Source organism: Anolis carolinensis, chromosome 2, assembly GCF_035594765.1.
Source record: "Anolis carolinensis isolate JA03-04 chromosome 2, rAnoCar3.1.pri, whole genome shotgun sequence".
Lineage (NCBI taxonomy): Eukaryota > Metazoa > Chordata > Lepidosauria > Squamata > Dactyloidae > Anolis > Anolis carolinensis.
In genome coordinates, this window is record NC_085842.1 from 201,346,148 (window position 1) to 201,366,825 (window position 20,678).

General features: G+C 39.7%; 1 protein-coding gene across 4 annotated transcripts in view; it reads right to left on the bottom strand.

Annotated features, from left to right (window-relative positions):
* trabd2a (TraB domain containing 2A) overlaps positions 1 to 20,678 on the bottom strand; it is a 143,779-nt gene that overhangs the window by 16,598 nt on the left and 106,503 nt on the right. For 3 of the 4 annotated variants that reach the window (XM_062971537.1, XM_008118689.3, XM_008118691.3), the window contains exons 3-4: positions 9,508 to 9,654; positions 6,188 to 6,362 (exon numbers count right to left, since the gene is read on the bottom strand). In XM_062971537.1, coding sequence (XP_062827607.1) covers positions 6,188 to 6,362; positions 9,508 to 9,654 — 322 coding nt within the window. The remainder of the gene's footprint in view (positions 1 to 6,187; positions 6,363 to 9,507; positions 9,655 to 20,678) is intronic. The other variant, XM_008118690.3, reaches the window with a different exon arrangement.

The following is a 20,678-nucleotide window of genomic DNA, read 5'->3' on the forward strand; positions in this document are numbered from 1 at the left end:
GTATCAACTCTGCCAGATCATCTACTAAAGAATAAACAAGGCACAGGCTTTAATCCAGAGCAAGAGGAGGTGAAATGTCACGGCTGTAATGAGCAGGATGTTTCGGAGCTTTGTCTTATCCTACTGCCATTCTTCCAGGAAACTGAATACTCTGTGCTTTCAGAAACAACAATATATTGATCACTAAATTTCTTTTAGAGACTGACATCATGCCAAAAATGATACTTTAAGCAATCAGCATCCCAATATATCTTGCACTCTTGAAGAAGTTACACAGTGAGGACACATTCTTGAAACTGTAAAAGAAACCAAATAGTTACAGTTGCACTGCAAAGGGAGTGAAACTGTCCCAAGTGTTACAACCACAATAAAACATCTACAGTAGAGTCTCACTTATCTAAGCTAAACGGGCCGGCAGAAGCTTGGATAAGCGAATATCTTGGATAATAAGGAGGGATTAAGAAAAAGCCTATTAAACATCAAATTAGGTTATGATTGTACAAATTAAGCATCAAAACACCATGTTATACAACAAATTTGACAGAAAAAGTAGTTCAATACACAGTAATGTTATTTTGTAATTACGGTATTTACGAATTTAGCACCAAAATATCATGATATATTGAAAACATTGACTACAAAAATGGCTTGGATAATCCAGAAGCTTGGATAAGCGAGGCTTGGATAAGTGAGACTCTACTGTATTTTATTATGTTTATAACTGAGAAAACAATTTAAATTATAAATATTTCACTGGTGGAAAGAAAATATCCCCGGTTCAGTTGCTGGCACATCCTGCCCTGTTTGAATATTGAGGCAACAATGAGTGAGCTTTACAGCATTCATATTTAAGGGGGGAAATTGATTAAAAGTAGTCTTCTAAGTTATTTTCTACCAAGTATGGGTGCATGCTAATTGTCAGAGAGCCATTTTTAGTATTTTGTGACCATGTAGGGGCCACAACGACATTTTCCCTGCATTTTGGTGTGAATGTAAATGACATTTCTATCACTTCTGGTTGCTTTGGGAAGCACTGAGCATTATAGCCTGCAAATGACTATCAGACTATGAGGAAAAACAAGTACTGGGAACAACTGTGCCAATGATGCAGGAGAAACTGGGCCAGTGGGAATCAGTGGGAAAACAAAACAAGGAAGCATCTGAAGGAAATTAGTAATGATTTTGGATGCCTTTATACAAATGCATAGAAAATAAATGAGATGAACATGAACTCTTAACAAAGTAGGTAAAATATGATTTAGTCTGCTTTACTGAAACACGGTGGAAAACGACTTTTGATATGGGTGTTATGGTTTTCCTGAGAGTCTGGTCACAAGTTATGTAACATTTGGCATGATCACTCTGAATTGTCCCCAAGAATGGACTGGCAGCCAGTGAAGTTATTTCCTATAATCAGCCCTGTCGGCAACCTAGCTGCAATGATTTGTTACTACTAACGTTTCTGAAGTTTCCAAAAGCAGTTGTACATAGAGTGCCCTACAGTAATCCAAATGAGATGTAATCAAGGCATATGTTATGTTCCAGATCTGACCACAATAACTGGGTTCACTAGTTTTAATTGTGCAAATTCATTCCTGGCCAACACTGAAACCTGAATTTCCAGGACTATGCCCAAACTATAACCTGAGGCTTCAAATCTCATCCAATTCAGGTTAAATTCCCTGACCTAACTTTTGACTGACCAGAAGCATCCTTGTCTGGTCTGGATTAAGTTTCAGTTTGTTTGCCATGATCTACTCCATTGCTGACAATGGACAGAAGTTTAGTATTAAAACAGTTTCCCTGGAGTGAGTTGGAAAGGAGAGATAGAGCTAGGCAGCATTCTAATGATGGTGAATCTGAAATCTCTGTAAATCTTTCCCATGCCCAGGACGTTGAACAGGAGTTTCCTAGCCATCACTTTCTGAGTGTGGACCTCCAAGAAAAAAAAATAGCCCACTCACAGAAGGACAACACGGTAGGTGGTATTGAAAGCCACTGAAACATTCAGCAAAACTAACGAGGACACACTCTCTGTAGTTTCCAGTGTAGGTCCTCCACTAAGGCAAACAAAGCCGTATCCATCCCATAACCAGGCCTGATATGTTGATATGGATGAAGGATTAATTTTTTTAAACTTTCTTCCATGGTTCTGAAAAACACAGGTACTTCTCCTGCTTTGCTAATAATATATAAAAACTCACACACAATCACAGAACTATATTGTACTTAGCTGCTTATCAAGTTTTCCCCCTTCTATCGGCCACAGGCGTATATTGACTACCTTTGTCCAGAGGAACCTTGGTGTGCGAAGCCTAATTTACATGTAGTTTCTAAAAAAATTAAACCTTCTCTACCTTTCTCTGATATTTAAAACAGCATACAGTAACTCAGCAATATATCCTAACATAACCTTAGTGTTCAAAACAAAACATTCACTGTTCAAGGAATTTTTTTTAAACTAACACCCAAGTCCACCTTTCCTCACAAGAAGCCTTCCAAAATAAAGACATTCTGAAAGAAGAGGTACCAAAGTTATGAATATCTTGCTCAACACCCTGATAATCTGACATATGATAAGAAGTGCAAGGCCTCATCTACCAATCTGAGGAATCAAGGACACATGTGATGGTCAGGCATCCTATTCTACACAGGAGAGTCTTAAATTTGAAGGCATCCTGTGTTGAAGGAGCTGTCCAGTCTACATTTTGTTAAAAATTAAATATGAGACCATGATGCCCATTTACATTAAGCGCCCAGACTTCACGGCACAGGTCATTGTATCCTATACAATACAAACAAATTCAATGAATTTATCTTTGAATATTAAGAATTATTTGTAAATACATGAATTGAATATTGGACTAGGACACTGGGAGACCAGGGTTTGAATACTTGATTGGCCACGAAAAAAATCTGGTGACCCTGGGTAATCGCACTCTCTCAGACTCAGAAGAAGGCAATGTCATAACCCCTTCAGAACAAATCTTGCAAAGAAAAACCCATGGCATTTTTGCCTTGATTTGAAAGTGCACAAGAAACTAGAAAATTGCATTTCTTGTGTATTCTTGTGCATTTGTTATACGATTTGCAAACAGTAATTGCAAATTGTACAATAAATGCATTCTCTTTTGCCCTTCTTTTTAGTGACACATTACACCAACATTTTGGTAATGAATAAATCAGTATGCAAATACCTACATGAGGAGGTGCTTCTTTACATTTGCAAAGAACATAGAAATATAAGAATGGGTACCTGAGGAATAAAGTTAAGATTCTTTGTAACTGTGCTTTGACCCAAAAGGAATTTTAATCTTGTAGATCCCCTAAGAAAGTTCACTAAAATTAAGAGTAACTGCACTGGTATTCTGCTAGCATTGAGGAACTGGAAAGTCTTTGCTTGGGAGACAGCTTCAAGTTGGCAGTTATAAGACTGGGCATGTAAGACAGTCACTAAACCACATACTGGCATAATAAATAGTTGAGCTGATTCGTCTTGGCACTTGGTAATTGTTTCCATAATAGAAACTCAACAAGAGAAGAGCATTCAAGGAATGGAAAGCAATCAGACACACATCCAAAGCAACAGCAAAAACCTAAGAAAAATAAAATACATGACTATGTAAAAGCTCTCCGTGCATTTTATAAAATTATTCTAGACAGAAAAAGAGTCAGGCTACAATTCAAATTATAAGCCAAGACACCAGCTAGACAACTATATAGAAAATGATACGTTTGATGCATTCAGACTTCTTTCCAAAGAAAAAGTTAACTATGAAGCAGTGATTTCTGGGCCTAAAGCATATCATAAGCCAAAATAATAGAGCAATAGAATGGTTCCTATTTTAAATTCAACATCCATGGAAAAGTAAAGTTTTGGCATATATATTTACATATATAGAGTGTGAGAGAGTGCAAGTTCTCAACATTCTTCCCCATTTTGGTGTGATCAAATAGTCATTAAGCATGAGCCTAAAAGAGAAGCCTCAATTCTCAGTGGCTATGAGCAACAAAAACAGGGAGCAGGGGAGCCTCGCCTACCCACACACCAAAACTAGGTCTTGGAAGACAAGCTAAGAAGAAACTAGACAAAATTCTCAACTATTAAAATATAGCATTCAAATACTGAAGTCAGGATTGCTCATATCATTATATTTCCAGTTTTTATGTACATCTGTGAAAGCTGGACAGTGAAGAAAGCTGATAGGAAGAGAAAAAAAAAACCATCAGAAATATGGTGCTGGGGAAAAGTTCTATGGATATTATTACTGGCCACAAGGACCCCAAAACAAATCAAGCCAACGTTCTCTGTAGAAGTCAAGATAATTAAACTGAGAATAATGTATTATGGCAAGTCAAGATTCAGTAGAAGAGAAAACAATACTTGGTAAGGCAAAAGACAGTAGGACAAGAGAAAGACTGCACTGCAGGTGGATAGACTCAAGCAAAGAAGCCATGACCCTAATTTTATAAAATTTGAACAGAGCTGTTGATAACAAAATAGCTTAGATGTCTCTGGTTCATAAGATCACCATAAGTTGAAGTTGACCTCCTGGCAATTAACAACAACAAACACAACTACCAAATTTGGCTGCAAATAAAGACAACACGAAGAGGGCAAACCCTATGTAACACTTTCTATCACAAAATACATTTAAATATATTAGTTCTCTACTTTTGTTAGTGGCTCACTTTCTGTAACATTTTGTCATTCACAGTTTTAAAATAAATTTTAAAAGGTTTACAATATGATTATATTATTGAACAGTTGTATTTTTGAGGCAAAAAGGGAATCATAATCTTCTTAAAACAAAACAAAAAATGCTCCTTTGATTCCCTTTTCTGAATTAGGCCGAGAAGGCAAAGAGTATACTATGTCTATCGCGTATAACAGCATAGTTACATAGTTTATTAATCATTTCTCTTGAATAAAAAGAAGCTGTCAATTAGGAAGCAGTCTTTATAAAAAGTGGTTATCCCTAAAGTAATTTTTTAATCAGCGAGTAGAAGGTGCCACTTTAGAAGAGGCATCTCCTCTTCTCTGATAGAAAAATGCATCAACTCTCTTGGAATTATTTTAGAGGAATAGCAGGGAAACCCTGAGCAACCTAGAACACATTCCTAAGACTCTTTCACCAAAACGACTATAAAAAGCCTAAGAATTACTAATTCTTTGTATGCTGCAGAATCTGTTCTTAAAGCAGATTAAGGTATTTTTCAGTATTTAGTTACTGCTATGATTTATTCCCCAGGCGCATCACTCCTCCTGTGATCACATGGATTTGGAACTATAGGGCCTACATAACCTCAAAGTACCAGATCTGATTTGATCTTGGAAGCACTAATTAGCACTAAGCAGGGTTAGCTCTGGAAAGTACTTGAATGAAGGGGCACCAACAAATGCAAGGTGCTGTAGGCTACATTTTGGAGGAAGGAACTGGCAAAACCACATCTGAGTATTTCTTGCCTAAGAAAACCCACTCCCTCCTTCTTTTGCTTCACTGACTTTCCTGCAGCTCAAGGTGGTTTTATTATATTCAACTCTCCAGCTTTATTCATCAAAGTTTGTGGGAGTTGGGAAAATAATACAGAAATAAAGGAGAGTTGTGGGACTTGTCGAAGGAGATAATCTTTAAGTTCATAGACACACCGAAGTTCCATATTCCTACAAACTCCTGTTGCAGTTTGCCACTGAATTATGATGACTATGAGATTGCAACATCCAGTTTCAATGGCAGTTCATACTTGCTTTAGATAGTTATTGAAGGCCCACTTTCCACATCCCTGGTTTCACAGTTAAGTGATGCCTTAACATAACTCTATACAGTCTAAAAGCAATACTACTATATAGGTATTTTAATTTTTGTCCAACAACACAATTGCTCTCAGTACTGTATTTAGTGGATCCGCATATGTGGTTTTTCTAAAGCCTGGGGCAAGCAGGTCATATTTCAATGCAGGCAAATTTTAAGGTCATAGTTATTGTTGTCCCTCAGCTCTCAGAAACCTTAATCAACATGATGGGAGATGAAATCCAACAAAGTCTGAAGAGCTGACCATAAGTTACCCACCCTTTACACAGGCTTCTATATATGAAAATTCTGTGTTTGTACAGTATCAGCAGAACCAAAACTAATGTTGGCACTTGATATTTAAGAGTTTACAAAAAAACATGGGACATACACACCAGCTCCAAATGCAAAGAAGAAACTTTTGTCAGGATACTCCTCCAATAGATCTTTCACCCTCTTGCCCATTCGCTCATTCCGTTTGTAGATAAGCTCCTGACGGAAGTAGCTGTCAATCTCCATAGCAGTGGTGCGTTCATGTGGCGGCAGAGTGGCATTAATGAAGTTTGGAACCTATGGAAGAAGTGAAACAAAAGAATTTTTAATAAACATAGATGCTGCCAACCAGTGCCTTCATAAAAACTGCATAGCAAAGCAATTACATGACATAACATTACTGAATTCAGTACTTTCTTGCCTTTTTCCCAGTTCTTTGGTCACTACTTGCAATGGGCAGGGAAATTCAGAGTTTGGAAAAACTACTTTTTTGAATTTTAGAACCTCCTCTCTACCATCATAGTGGTCATATTGGCTAGATGATTTTGTGTACAGTTCAAAAAGTAATTCTTCCAAGCTCTGGTGAAATATTGATGAACAGCTCTTAACTTAAATTGTGAAATTGCATTTCTACAATACCAGGAGTCTTCTAGGTCTAGTATTTCTTTTCCCTAAAGAAGAAACTAAGGAATTAAAGAAGGAAGAGACATAGTGAGAAATTTTAGAAGACCAAGAAGAAAAAGAGATGAGGCTTAGTGGAGGCCATGTAACTCTTGAAGCCCCTTAATTAAAGTAGATGTCCTAACAAGATCTAGTCTAGTTATACAGGTACCACTATAGAGAAGGGTGTATCTAGTGTCCCAACAGTGCCTAGTTTGGGGTTCTGTGTGGTTTCCAGGCTGTATGGCTGTGTTCTAGCAGCATTTTCCCCTGACTTTTTACCAGCATCTGTGGTTGGCATATTCAGATAATCTCTGAAGCCACAGATGCTCTGAAGATACCAGCCACAGATACAGACAAAACATCGGGATAAAATGCTGCTAGAATAAGTCCATGCAGCCTGGAAACCACACAACATCCCAGTGACTCCAGCCATGGGAGCCTGCAAGACTACAGTGCTAATTTACTTTCTTAACCTTCACTTTGCAGATCTTATTTCATTTCCATACTCCACTCCAAAAAACCCAAACGAAAACAAATATGAAACACTTTAATCCTAGATGACCTGAGGAGATGGAAAGGCCCATATGGGATATGCCATTCCCTAGCACATTCCCTTGAGGTAAATACTACTACCATATTGCCAATTCTCTCCTTGAGCCACAGACATGTTCCTGATGTTCTTGCTCACCTGACCTGAAGACCATTACTAGCTCCAATGGCAGATAAATATAACCGACATGGTAAAACTTGTGCTGTGTAGCACACTTACCTATAAGAGAGCATCACTGTATTATGGCATTAGTTTTCTTCAAAACTAATTGGTGACTGGTTGTTGACTAACTGATGACCGCTTTAAAAGGTGACATATAGCAATACCCAATGCAGCCTATGAATGTAAGGTTTCCCTGGAGTGCCTCTGGCCTTGTGTTAGGAAACAGAGGCTAGACTCAAATCATTGCTTCTTGCTCTAAAGGTCAGCTTTTCATCCTTTCCCAAATCTGTTCCTCACAAATATTTTGATATACACCATATTAAGTCCCAAAGTAAAGATTCAGCCATAGACATCACTAGGCTAGTGACCTGTATCACTGTGAATGTCTGAAGTGCATTCAATCATAGGACACTCATCCTTAACTATGTTTTTTTAAAGCAATACAACTGTAAAGCAATTCAGCAGGAGCCATAAAATATATTCTTAAAGGTTCAAGAGAATAACAAAAGCTGTACATATTTCCAAAGAGAGGCTAGAGGGCAATGCAAATTAATGTGTGAATGGGCAAGTAGAGGAAAGTATTCAACAGCACTTAAAATAGAGGTAAAAATGAAGGCCTGATGATTATGGAGAACGATCACAGTTCCAAAAGTTATAAAAGAAAAGTGACTCATGGTACAGGAACTCACTGATTACTGTTAAAGGTCTTGAGGTTGAAATGGGTGGAAAAGATGTCCCTTAAGGTATTTAGAGTTATCATACAGGCTTTAAGAGATTTAAAAAAACAACATCCACCACAGGCTTGGAAGCAAACTGTACAAATTCCAGCACATATGTAACATTCATATTGACTCACGCCACTTGTACTAGTGAAGCTTCCAAATCATTTCCAAAAGTGAGTCACACTAGCGTAATCTGGACATCTCCATGTTGTGAATGACAGTGTGGGAGATTTTATAGTTTTATTAATGGGATGCATTTCGTAGAGAAGAGTTCTACAGATATCATGAACTGGCAAAAAGACAGATAAACGGGCCTTAGAGCAAATCAAGTCTAAACTCCTTCTAGAAGCCAAGATGACTAAACTGAGACTGTCATATTTTGATATATAATTAGAAGACTTGATTCATTAAAAAGATAATAATGCTTGATAAGGCAGAAGGCAGTAGGAAATGTAGAATCCCACAATACATATTGCTAGACTATATGGACTCTATGATCCTGAGTCTGCAAAACCAGAGCAAGACTGTTGATGATAGGGTGACAACAATCTAATAATGGGAAAACCATCTCAATTCTTAAAAAAAGACTTACACTAGCACAGTGGTTCTCAACATGTGGGTCCCCAGATGTTTTGGCCTTTAACTCCCAGAAATCCTAACAGATGGTAAACTAGCTGGGATTTCGGGGAGTTGTAGGCCAAAACACCTGGGGACCCATAGGTTGAGAACCACTGTGCTAGCAGGTACAAAATGGAATATTTTCCCTAGCTTTACCATATCCTTTCAAGCACTATTTGTTATTGGTGGTCAAAAGAAAAGACAGTATCAGGTCAAAGTATATTAACTAACTGAAGTCCAATGTATGTCTACTTAGAGATAACTCCAACTGAGTTGTATGACACCTTCGCTGAAATAAATTAATATAAAGTTATGCATAAAGGTGCCTATTTAATCTATGTTACAAAATATGTGACATCTTCATATTGTATTGTGGGACTAGAGAACAGTTGACACTTCAGATGTTTGACTACCACCTCCATACTCCCATTACCATTGACTAAGATGGATGAGCACTCTCAAGAGATTGAATCAAAAATGGTCAGAGAGCCAAAGGTTTTCCACCTACTTGCTCTACTTTTCCTGCTGGTCTATCTAGCAAATCAGAAGAAACCTTTCATGAAAGGGCAGTGATAGCATTGTGGACTGCAAAGCGAACAGAAAAGCATTCAAGCTCATATAATGCACAAAAGGCAATGCCTTTAAAACATCCTGCCTGTTTGGAATGCTGACTGGTTAACTAGCTGACAGGAGAGGGCGATTGACAGTGTAAAGGGACAAGACTCACTTGAGAAGTGTCATGATTGAAGATGATGGAGTTGAGGTCCCCACAGTTGTAATGCTTGATCAGGTCCTCTGTTGTATAAGGGATCTGCAGGCTGCCTGCTCGGAGGTTCTCTTGCTGCAAAAGAGTCTGATTCAAAGCAAAGATCACCTAGGCAGGGGATGGGGAAGGGGGAGGAAAAGGCAAAGGTCCCCATCAGTCTGTAAGCTGAGAAAAATAGATATGTGAACAGGAATGTTAACTCCACTACCACACCTCTTCACCCCACAGCTTTACCCCCAACTTCTATTAAACAGGGAGATAACTGATGCCATTGAAACATCAGAAGAGCTCTGGTGTTGGCACTGGGGGGTCCCAGAGCTATCTAACTTGTCCTCTTTGTTGGCATGTTACAAGAGTAACTAGCGTTCTTTGGAGATAGAAGAGAAACATACACACATAGCTTATTTGTAATGGTCAATATATTGCCTTGAGTGATGTGGGGTTTCCCCCAACCCATTTCACCCCTACACTTTAAAATGAGGTTGCCAGGCTACAATCTGAATGTAACATTGGTGGAGGGAGCAGCCTGCTTAATCATTCACTCTTGGGTGATACATTATTGGATTTCAACTCCCCAAAGTGCCAACTAACATGTCCAACAGACAAAGCATGTGGGAATTGAAATTCAACATCTGGAGCTTCCCTTATTTTAGATCCTGGCTCCCTTTGCAACAAACAGTAACAGTACTATAAAGGGTCATAAAGTATTAGAAATGTCAGCTTTTCCCCTGACATTAAGTCTAGTCGTGTCAGACTCTGGGGGTTGGTGCTCATCTCCATTTCTAAGCTGAAGAGCTGGCGCTGTCCATAGATATCTCCAAGATCATGTGACCGGCATGACTGTATGGAGCGCTGTTACCTTTCCGCTGGAGCAGTACCTGTTGATCTACTCACATTTGCATGTTTTTGAACTGCTAGGTTGGCAGAAGCTGGGGCTAACAGTGAGAGCTCACCCTGCTCCCCGGATTCGAACCGCCAACCTTTCAGAAGCAAGATCAGCAGGTCAGCAGTTTACTCCACTGCACCACCAGGGGCTCCAGTACTATGGTTCCACATTAATTGCCATGAACATACAATGGAAAACTGGCATTTGTAGTTTGTTGTGACACTAAAGGATCTCTCTGAGATTGCTGAGTACCCTTCCATAAACTGTAAATTCAAGGATGTTGCCATGGCAGTTAAAGTGGAATCTCAGCAATATAATTGTGTCATGTGAAAGGGTTCCCAGTGCCTTGGACCATCTCCCATTCTGAATTAAAAATTATTACAGTATTTAGCCCTAAAAGGGAGGGGGAAAAGAGGCCTAAGAAAAGAATTAATTGACCCCACTTCTCTGATTGAACTCTGGCTACTTTGCTCTTACTATCCAAGTTTTAATATTCACACTAGCTTGCTATTAATACTTCCCTAGTGCCACAACAAACTACAAATGCCAGTATTTCAAAATGCACTGGTGTATTTGGTTTTGATTATTCTGAAACAAAGTAAAGGGTGTATAGTTTCCCATGCACAAGATCATAGGTGTACAAAATGCTAACAGGAAATCGGACAACCAACTTGTGAATAGGATTTCCTATATTGATAGGCACCATTCTATTTCAATCTTGTGCAACCTCCTTCCTACGATTCGGGTATTCTTCCTAAGAATGACATCCTATGTGTATTTACTGGGAAATAATGGTCACAGAACACATTGGAATTTACTTTCAAGCAAATACGGACAGTACTGCAGTGATATGAACAATACTAATAAAAGCCATGGTTACAGAAACAGCATGATGCCAGTACAACTAATGATGGCACACATGTTGTAGCTTATCAAGTAGATGGATAAGGTTGTAGTTAAGGAGCCAATCTCCCTTTACATTATGTAAACAATGATGCCTTTATGGCAGAGGATCACTCTCAGCTAATAGCTGTTAAAATTGAATCCCTTTATACAGAAACAGAATCTAAAAGCTTCCCAATATAGGTTTTCTAGCTCTGGTTATCAAATGAAGCAATTGAGATACCAGGTGCAGCTTCAAACACTGCACCCTTTGTGAAAAGTTTATCTTTAGTACACAGTTAAGTGACTTACAGTTCCAGGGTCTCATACCATGGGGAGATTGCTGAACGTGTAATTTTAAAAGGGGTCTTTCTTCTGGGAAAATGCTTATGTTCAGTGGCAAAAGTGTGTAAGGAAATAATGGATAAAATGCAACCTTATCTAGAAATGAGCCCCCAAAATAAACACCATGTCCTGTCCACAGTTTTCATTTCAGTATTAGTTTAATTGGGTATCATTTCTCTTTTCACATCAATTTTTGAAGCTTCTACTGTATTCTGAGTGTACAGGCACTCCCCAAGGTTCTGCACACTTGTTCTTAAGTTCAATTTGTTGATATGTTGGAGCAGGTACATTTTAAACAATATAACTCCAGCCACATTGAAAAAATATACCTGTTCTCACTTACAAAGTCAACTTAAGAACAAACCTACAAAACCTTGTGTACTGCTCTTCTTTCCTTATTGCCCTCATATGGAGAATGTGCTAAAGCTGAGACAGTGTTCCAGTACAGCAGGCCATCCCCACATTTGCTGAGGTTAAGGAAGAGAGACCACTGTAAATGGGGGGAAAAATAAAAAAATGTTGCTTTTCTAACCTAAGAGACATTTCCAGGAATCTCTAGGTCTTTCAGCATGGCTCCAAGGCCAACCACCTGCAGAAGTTGGACATGGTGAACCTAGAGCAGTGGTTCTTAACCTGTGGGCCTCCAGGTGTTTTGGCCTACAACTTCCAGAAATCCTAGCCAGTTTACCAGCTGTTAGGATTTCTGGGAGTTGAAGGCCAAAATATCTGAGGACCCATAGGTTGAGAACCACTGACCTAGAGATTCCTATAAAGACAATAATAATAGAATTTACAAATTATCCATTTCACAAAAGTTAAACCCACAAATGTGGAGGGCCAACTTCAGTAGCAGTTCTGCTTAACGGCTTCTAAAAACTATGGACACGAACTTATGAAGAAAAGATGAATACTTAAGACTCCAATGTACCTCTTAATTAAGGGATGCTATTATTTGACAGCACTTCCTTAAAATTCTGTTGGAATTTTCCATTAAATGGCTTTCCATTGTAAAAAAACAAACTGATTATTTGGAATCATATTGCTTTAGAAATATAAAACAGATTTTCACCGGAATAATTAAAAAGTCATCCATGCACAAAGTTTCACTTTTCATGGAAAGTCACTAATAAGTAGATCAGGGTTATGCTCCTTAGTCCTCTGCAGAAGTTTAAGGCTGTCGGTCCCAGGCAAAATAACTATGTCAGAAGATGATCAGAGTTGTAGCTCAAAACATCTTGAGGGTTCCAGATTTGCCCCTCCTGATGTAGAATCATAAATTATATAATCACAGAGTTGGAAGAAGCCACAAGGGCCATCCAGTCTCTTCAATATGTCAGATTTTAGAATGACTAATCAAAATTTGGCCAAAATAGCACTTTTAACTGCTATATAATTGTAGTATATACAATATAATTGTGTAGTCATTCCTAGAGCTATGTAGTATAATATTCTGGGCATATAGAAATTTTCACAACTTTCTGAAACAAAGTTATTGCATATGCTTGCAGCACAACATGCATATTTTTCCTAGAAGGGAGAAAAATATTCAAGAGTTTGAGAAGACTAAATATGGAACATATGCTGCCACCAGCATGATTCATTGATGTATGATTGGGCCTCATAATGGCCCACTGTTAGGGTTTATTTATTCCAGTTTCTGTCTTTAAAAAGTACATTGAATACCAATTTTTGCTTCCCAATACAGGACTGCATTTTACTTTTCCAAAACCTGCTCCAGACAGAATTGCTGAAAGTTGGCCTTTCCGCAAATTATTTCTCATCTCCTATGACCCATGCCAAGCCACCCCATCCCCATTAAACTGTATTCAAGCCAAGACTGTTGCATCTTCTGAAAGAATATATCGAGACAACAAAAGGACCAACATTATTGGAAAACCTTCTCACAAGTGAGCATGCCTGACACACATTCATGTTTAACTCTCCATTTCCACAAGTCTCCCCACAACCCACCCCACCCCCAAATTTTGGTAGTGTGGAAAAATTGATTAAGCTTTGTAGTCAAGGTACTGCTGCAGGCCTCATTCTCCTGGGTGAGAGTTCTTCAGCTGTCAGGGGCAAGGGGTGGGGGAGACACTTGTCCCTTTTACCAGCATTCTTGGAGCAGTCTGCTAGGCTAAGGGGTGGAGGGGGTGAGTTAGAGCCCGGCAGATGCCTTTTTTGTCAAAGACAAAAGACCCCCAGCCATCCTCTCCACTTTTCATCACTTTCATCCAGGCCGGATCAAAGCACTGCTCTACATATGAAAGGGACCTGGCATTATGCGCCTCAAATTAGCCTATCGCCACCCCGCTAGCCTCCAAGGCCTCTCAACAAAAGCTCCCACATCTGTTCGATCCGTTTGCCTCATCTTCTCTCTCTCTTTCTCTCTCCTTTTCTGGGTACACTATGCGTTTGTGTCTGTGTTCTCACCTCTCACTCTGAAGAGCCATTCAGCTCCCTAATTTTCAAGAGAACATCTTCCTTTCCTTCAAGAGAACTGCTCAGCAGCTTTTAATTGCTCCTGGGCCTAGTTTTGGCCCGCATACTCAGAATATTTGAACAATTGGCCCGCTCCCCCTGCTCCCCCTCTCTCTTCACCTGACGGACGGTCGCAGGGGACTTTAACTCTGTGTGCTGGAAACAGAGACTGCTGCCCTGAATCAAAGCGATCCTGGAATCAAAGGCAGCATGGCTATGAAAGTCAATAATCCTCTTTTGTCATGGTAATGGTTCATGCCAAAGCGCTGAGAAGAAAAGCAGGACTCTGCTTAGATGCTGTGTATGTTTAGTTAGAAGTGCTATGCCTGCCTCTCAGCTGCTTTTGAAGCCCTTCTCAAAGCCTATAACCTGAATGTTCTTCAGTGGCAACTATGGGGAACCACCCTGAAAATGAATACACAAAAAGGCTGGGCAAGATTTCAGACAGGGCCGTTAATTTATACAATAGTTGTTTCCCATTAGTATGTGTTCAACGCTAGTGTTCCCTTACAAATTCTCCTAATCCAATCTTCAGCAAAATACATTTACCAAAAACATGTTTACCCACAGACATCCTGTGAAGTATTGCTACTTTCTCTTTAAAAATGGCTTGAAGCTATGTCTCATACATTTACATGGCAAATATTACTGCAATAACAACTAAGGCAATTCCCTCAGTAACCAAATTTCACTTCTGAAACACCACTAGGGACAGATGGTACTGCAAAGTTCTTGACTGAAGTTCCTACCAGCCTTTGGCCCATTGTAAGGGGCCATAAGAACAGCAATTCAACTACCATTGAAGGGTCCTATCCTTGCTATGAAATATGCCATTTATTGAAGCAATTTCACAATGAACTCATCACTTGCCAGAAGAGTGTGTTTACAAACTGAGAAAGTGCACATGGAATGCTTAAATGCTTTCAACCTAATTTCAAGATCCAGTATAAATAATATATAGTATCTGTATTATATTTGTGGCAAATTATCATCTGCACTATATTTGTAATTCATTCATTGATTTATTTGATATCTGTTCCATATATTGTAATGCAAAAAGTGGGTAGATAGGTAAGTGGTAGGCTTATACAATTTGTTTGTATGCTCATTAAATTCGGATCTAATTCAGATCTAACGCACTTTTGAAGCGAGTTCTGACCCACCTGCTCACTACCTTCCCAATATTAAGAATTTGAATCAAATATTATGTCTCGGATGTAGCTGTGACTAAGCCCTGCTGAGAGGTGAAGCCAAACATGTTGGCATGCCTCTCAGCCAATCAGGGCTGATGAAGGAGGGAGGGAGTGGCGGAGGCATCATTCTTGTAGTCTTTTTTTTAAAAAAATGTTGTTTAAAAAACTTTGAAAATTCCCAAAACATCAGTGAATGGGTGAAACATTATGAAACTTGATAGGCAAAGAATGATCAATATGTTCTACCATTGTAGCACGTTTCACCCCAATAGTTTTTAAAAGGAGGGAGAAAGAAGCCTCTGAATTTTCCCCATTTATAGTAATTTAATGGAAAGCAAGGAGACGCCACAATGCCTGCACTAAATTACATTTCCCAGAAAGCATTGGGCTAGAGCAGCGATCTGTGGCATTGAGAGACAGTTTAATTATTATAATATATACAATCATGGAATCTGCAAAGAGGAGTTAAGGAAATAATAGTACAGTATATATAAACCACACTCTCAGCCCCAGAAAACCCAGTTAAACAGGAAATAACACTTTCAAACCAGGAACAGATTTCCTTATTCAGAAGCTTATGACCATCTTCCGGGAGTGGTTTGATGGTGTACTATGATTTTTGTTCCTGGGTGATAAATGTCATTTCCTAATTGGTTCTGTCATAAAAACATGGCAAAACGTTATTACACTGCCAAAACATTTTCTTTGTGCAAGGGACATTGTTATATTCATAGCACATTATGGTTTGTTGAGTCTTCACAAATTTAACAAAGTTTCAGCCACAAAAACAAAGTTCTGAACAACAACTTTCAAAATAAAGATAAAACAATAAAACAGGAAATAACACTTTCAAACCAGGAACAGATTTTTGTTATTAAAAATGTTTTTTTATAAAAACTTTGAAAATTCGGCAAAAATCTGAGAATAAGTCAAACATTCTGAAATCTGGTGAGCTAACCGTGGTAAACTCTAAAATGAGGGAGAGAGAAGCCCCTCAACTTTCCCCATTGACAGTAATGTTTTCCTTCAGGCGCATGCGCATCCGGCATTAACAAGGTACATACGAATATTCGGAAGTTTCGGAACGTTTCAAACTTTTTGCCTTCAAAATTTGGAAATGACTTTAGAAACGAAGCGCCAGCGCCCCCTACTTTGGAATGGAGTTTAGAACCATTTTTTTCTGGATCGCACATACTTAGTAAGTGGCAGCATGAAACTTTCAAGAGTGAAATATAAAAAGTCTGATAACTCCATGGCCCAGAATAGATACATTCTGTCAGGTACAAAGTAACTATAAATTCAGGCTCAATTTGAAATGCCTTCCATCCTATGTTCACTGCTTCCCTGACCTATCTGCCAAACTCTTGCTATCAAGGCAGCAAGAAATTTCTAGTAGACCTCTTTCGGGCTTCAAATAACATACGAAGAATTATTTCCAATCAGAAATCACAGAGCCTGTTTTCAAGTTGACATTATCAAGATCAGACAGCAGCCACCTCAATTACAATTTTATTCCTTGCCCTCTATCATGAGGTGTTTACATGGAAATAAAAGGTGCTAAGTGATATTTTCACATTGGGTGCTTCTCTCTTTGTATTAAACAGCAGTGGCTGCAACAACAGCAAAGAAAACATACTGCATGCTGACACCAAAGGCCTTGGGAACCTTTTCAAATGGAAAAATGCAATGGAAAACAGAACCCAGGCAAGATGGAATTGTTCCATCTTTACTTTTTTGGAGCATGGAAGAGTGAAGTTGGCTCTTCAAAGCCAGAGCACTGCATGGAACCCAAAGCTTTAGATGGAGAACTCAATTGCATCATGTAGTGGAGAGGCAGAGTGAGACATGGTCTGATGTCATAGGCCTTGCCATGCCACCTGATGCCATTTACTCACACATATTTACTCCTAGCAAGGAGGAAGAGGAAGAATTAGGCACAGAACTAATTTGGCCTTTATAGCATCTTTTAAATCCTGAGTGGTGATTGTAAATTTGTTGGGACTGCTACTCCTAGCTTTCCACACTTCACAAAAGGGAGGCAGTCTTACAAGGTCTTTACGTTTTTTGTCAAATGGTGCTGGTGTTTCATCAAACTGCAGGTCCCAGGATTCCATAGCATTAAGCCATGGCAGTTAAAGTGGTGCCACACTGCATTGATTATACAGTGCATATGCACCTGAGATCATTGGGATGTACATTCCAGTCATATCTGGACAGCCACATGATTCCTATCCCTAAGTTTATTATCGTGTCAGAAGCAAATTGAGAATACACTGCAAGTCGCTCCTGGTGTGAGAGAATTGGTTGTCTACAAAGACATTGCCCAGGGGATGCCCAGATGTGTTACCATCCTGTGGGAGGCTTCTCTCATGCCCCCACATGGAAATCTGGGGCTGACAGACAGGCGCTCACCCCATCTCGCAGATTTGAACTGCCGACCTTCACATCTTCAGGTCAGCCAAACAAATTTTCCTATAAACAGGCAAAATGCACTCATTTAGAACCTAAAAGCTGAAGACATTGATTCTTACTATGATAATAGGGTATGTATGTATTGAGGGCCTCAATCTTAACCCTTATTCTGAGAAATGTTCACTGATTAATGGTAAATGTTGATGTGCCCCCAGAAGAGTCCTACAAATCAAACAACTGTGTTAATGAACTGGCCAAAACAATGCCACCCAGTTGGCTATAAAACCACAGTTCACCTCCCCAATCAATCCCTAACCTACCATCCAAAACAACCATACAATGCAGAAATTTTATCTCCATATCTTTAGCCTTTACTTTCTGACTTCTTGTTCAAAGATTAGAAAGAAAACAACATTAAAATGTATGATTCAGTCAATGGTGAATTACAGGAGTAGAGAGATCCCAGGGAAACTACTCAGAAAATTATCCAAGTCAGATAAATGGCTGACATTTGTACATGGACACTTCAAAACACCCCCAATTCTGGCACCTGCAAGCACTTCACATTTTCTTGGAGAGGCTCTACTCACAGTTACGACAGACAAATCCAGTATTAGCAAAGGCAAGAAAAGTAGCCTTGACTTAATCATGCCCCCATTTAAAAGGGAGTAAAGAAGTAGTTCAAGGACATTAGTGCCAAGCCCACTTCAAAGTATTCAGCAAATCAGCTGATGCTTCGGCATCTCTCTCTCTCTCTCTCCTTATACTGATGTAAACATGCATCTTTCCTGGTAATCTCCTTAAAAGCAACCTTCCAGTGTCAATCACTTCTCCAATTTTCAACAGAGTTTGATTCCAGCATCTGCCATTTCTTCCTTTGAAAGAAAAGGGGAATGGAAACTTTGAATAGCACATTACAAAAGAGGCTCTTACCCAAATAGCTAACTATCGAAATCAAATACCTATTGCAGGAATAAATGCTTTTGAGAGGAGGAAATGGGCAAAGAAAAACCAATTGCATTTGTGCTGTTATTAAGCAAAAAACCCAAATGAAAAAACCCATGGCTGCTTAAAGTGCTCAAGGACCCAAATAGCTTTCAGAAGCATCTGTTTACCTGAGAACAAAAGAAAAAACTAGTATAAGTGGACTGATTTCAAGAAAAAAGATAATGTGATTTTTGAAAACAGATTACCTTGCATCAAAACTCATAGTAAGTGTTCTTAGAAATAATGTTGAGAACATATATGGGTTGAATATGTTCAATCATATTAGCTATTCATGTATTTTTTCCAAGACAAAAATGAAACAAAATAGAATAGTCATTTGAAAAATTAGTTGTTTGAAAACATGATACCCTTTTATTTATTTAGACACTGATAAAACAACAGACCACTGGGTGACCTTGGAAAAGTCACATTCTCTCAGTGTCAGAGGAAGGCAAAGACAAATGTCCTCTGGACATATCTCTCCAAGAAAACTCTGTGATAGGTTGGTCTTAAGAGATGCCAAAAGTCAAAAAGAACTTGATGACATCCAACAACAACAAAAATAACCCACCTACCAAATATATTCATGCATAAGTCTAGTTCATGTATAAGTCAGTGGCAGGTTTGGGGCCAAAATTATGGATTTTGATATGTACCGTGGCTAAACTGAGAGTCATTCCACAGAGGGGGGAAAGCACCAATGCCAAACCAGGGGGCCAGTCACCCCTGGCTGCCACAGCCATTTCCCCATCATGGCAGAGAGAATAGAGGGGGGTCAGTGCTTCTTTTATTTATTTATTTATTTATTTATTTCCATCATTTATATGCCGCCCTTCTCACCCGAAGGGACTCAGGGCGGCTCACAATACAGTAGAAAAATAAAACATAGCAATATAAAACAATCAATTTAAAACAATCCCATAAATACATTTAAAACAGTATAATAAAATACTTAATCCATTCGTCCACATAAACCTTGCACGTAAACCTTAGTCCGGACCGAGTTAAAGCCATCATAATTCATTCATTAAACGCTTGTTCGCAAAGCCAGGTCTTTACCTTTTTTCTGAAACTCAGAAGGGATGGAGCCTGCCGGATGTCACTGGGGAGGGAGTTCCACAGCCGAGGAGCCACCACCGAGAAGGCCCTGTCCCTCGTTCCCACCAGCCGCACTTGTGAGGCAGGTGGGACCGAGAGCAGGGCCTCCCCACACGATCTTAAAGTTCTCATGGGCTCATAGGAGGAGATACGTTCGGATAGGTAAGTTGGACCAGAACCGTTTAGGGCTTTGTAGGCCAAAACCAGCACTTTGAATTGGGCTCGGTAGCATATTGGCAGCCAGTGGAGCTGACGCAACAGAGGAGTGGTGTGCTCCCTGTACGCCGCTCCAGTTATAAGCCTGGCTGCCGCCCGTTGTACTAATTGAAGCTTCCGGGCCGTCTTCAAAGGCAGCCCCACGTAGAGCGCGTTGCAGTAGTCCAAACGAGCTGTAACCAGAGCGTGGACCACCGTGGCCAAGTCAGACCTCCCAAGGAACGGGCGCAGCTGGCGCACAAGTCTGAGTTGTGCAAAGGCTCCCCTGGCCACCGCCGAGACCTGGGGTTCCAGGCTCAGCGATGAGTCCAGGATCACCCCCAGACTGCGAACCTGTGTCTTCAGGGGGAGTGTGACCCCGTCCAACACAGGCTGTAACCCTATTCCCTGTTCAGCCTTACGACTGACCAGGAGGACCTCTGTCTTGTCTGGATTCAATTTCAATTTGTTAGCCCTCATCCAGTCCGACACAGCGGCCAGACACCGGTTCAGGACCTGGACAGCCTCCTTAGTGACAGGTGGGAAGGAGTGACAGAGCTGGACGTCATCTGCGTACAGATGACACCTCACCCCGAAAACCTCACCCCGGATGATCTTTCTCAACGGCTTCATGTATATGTTGAACAACATGGGGG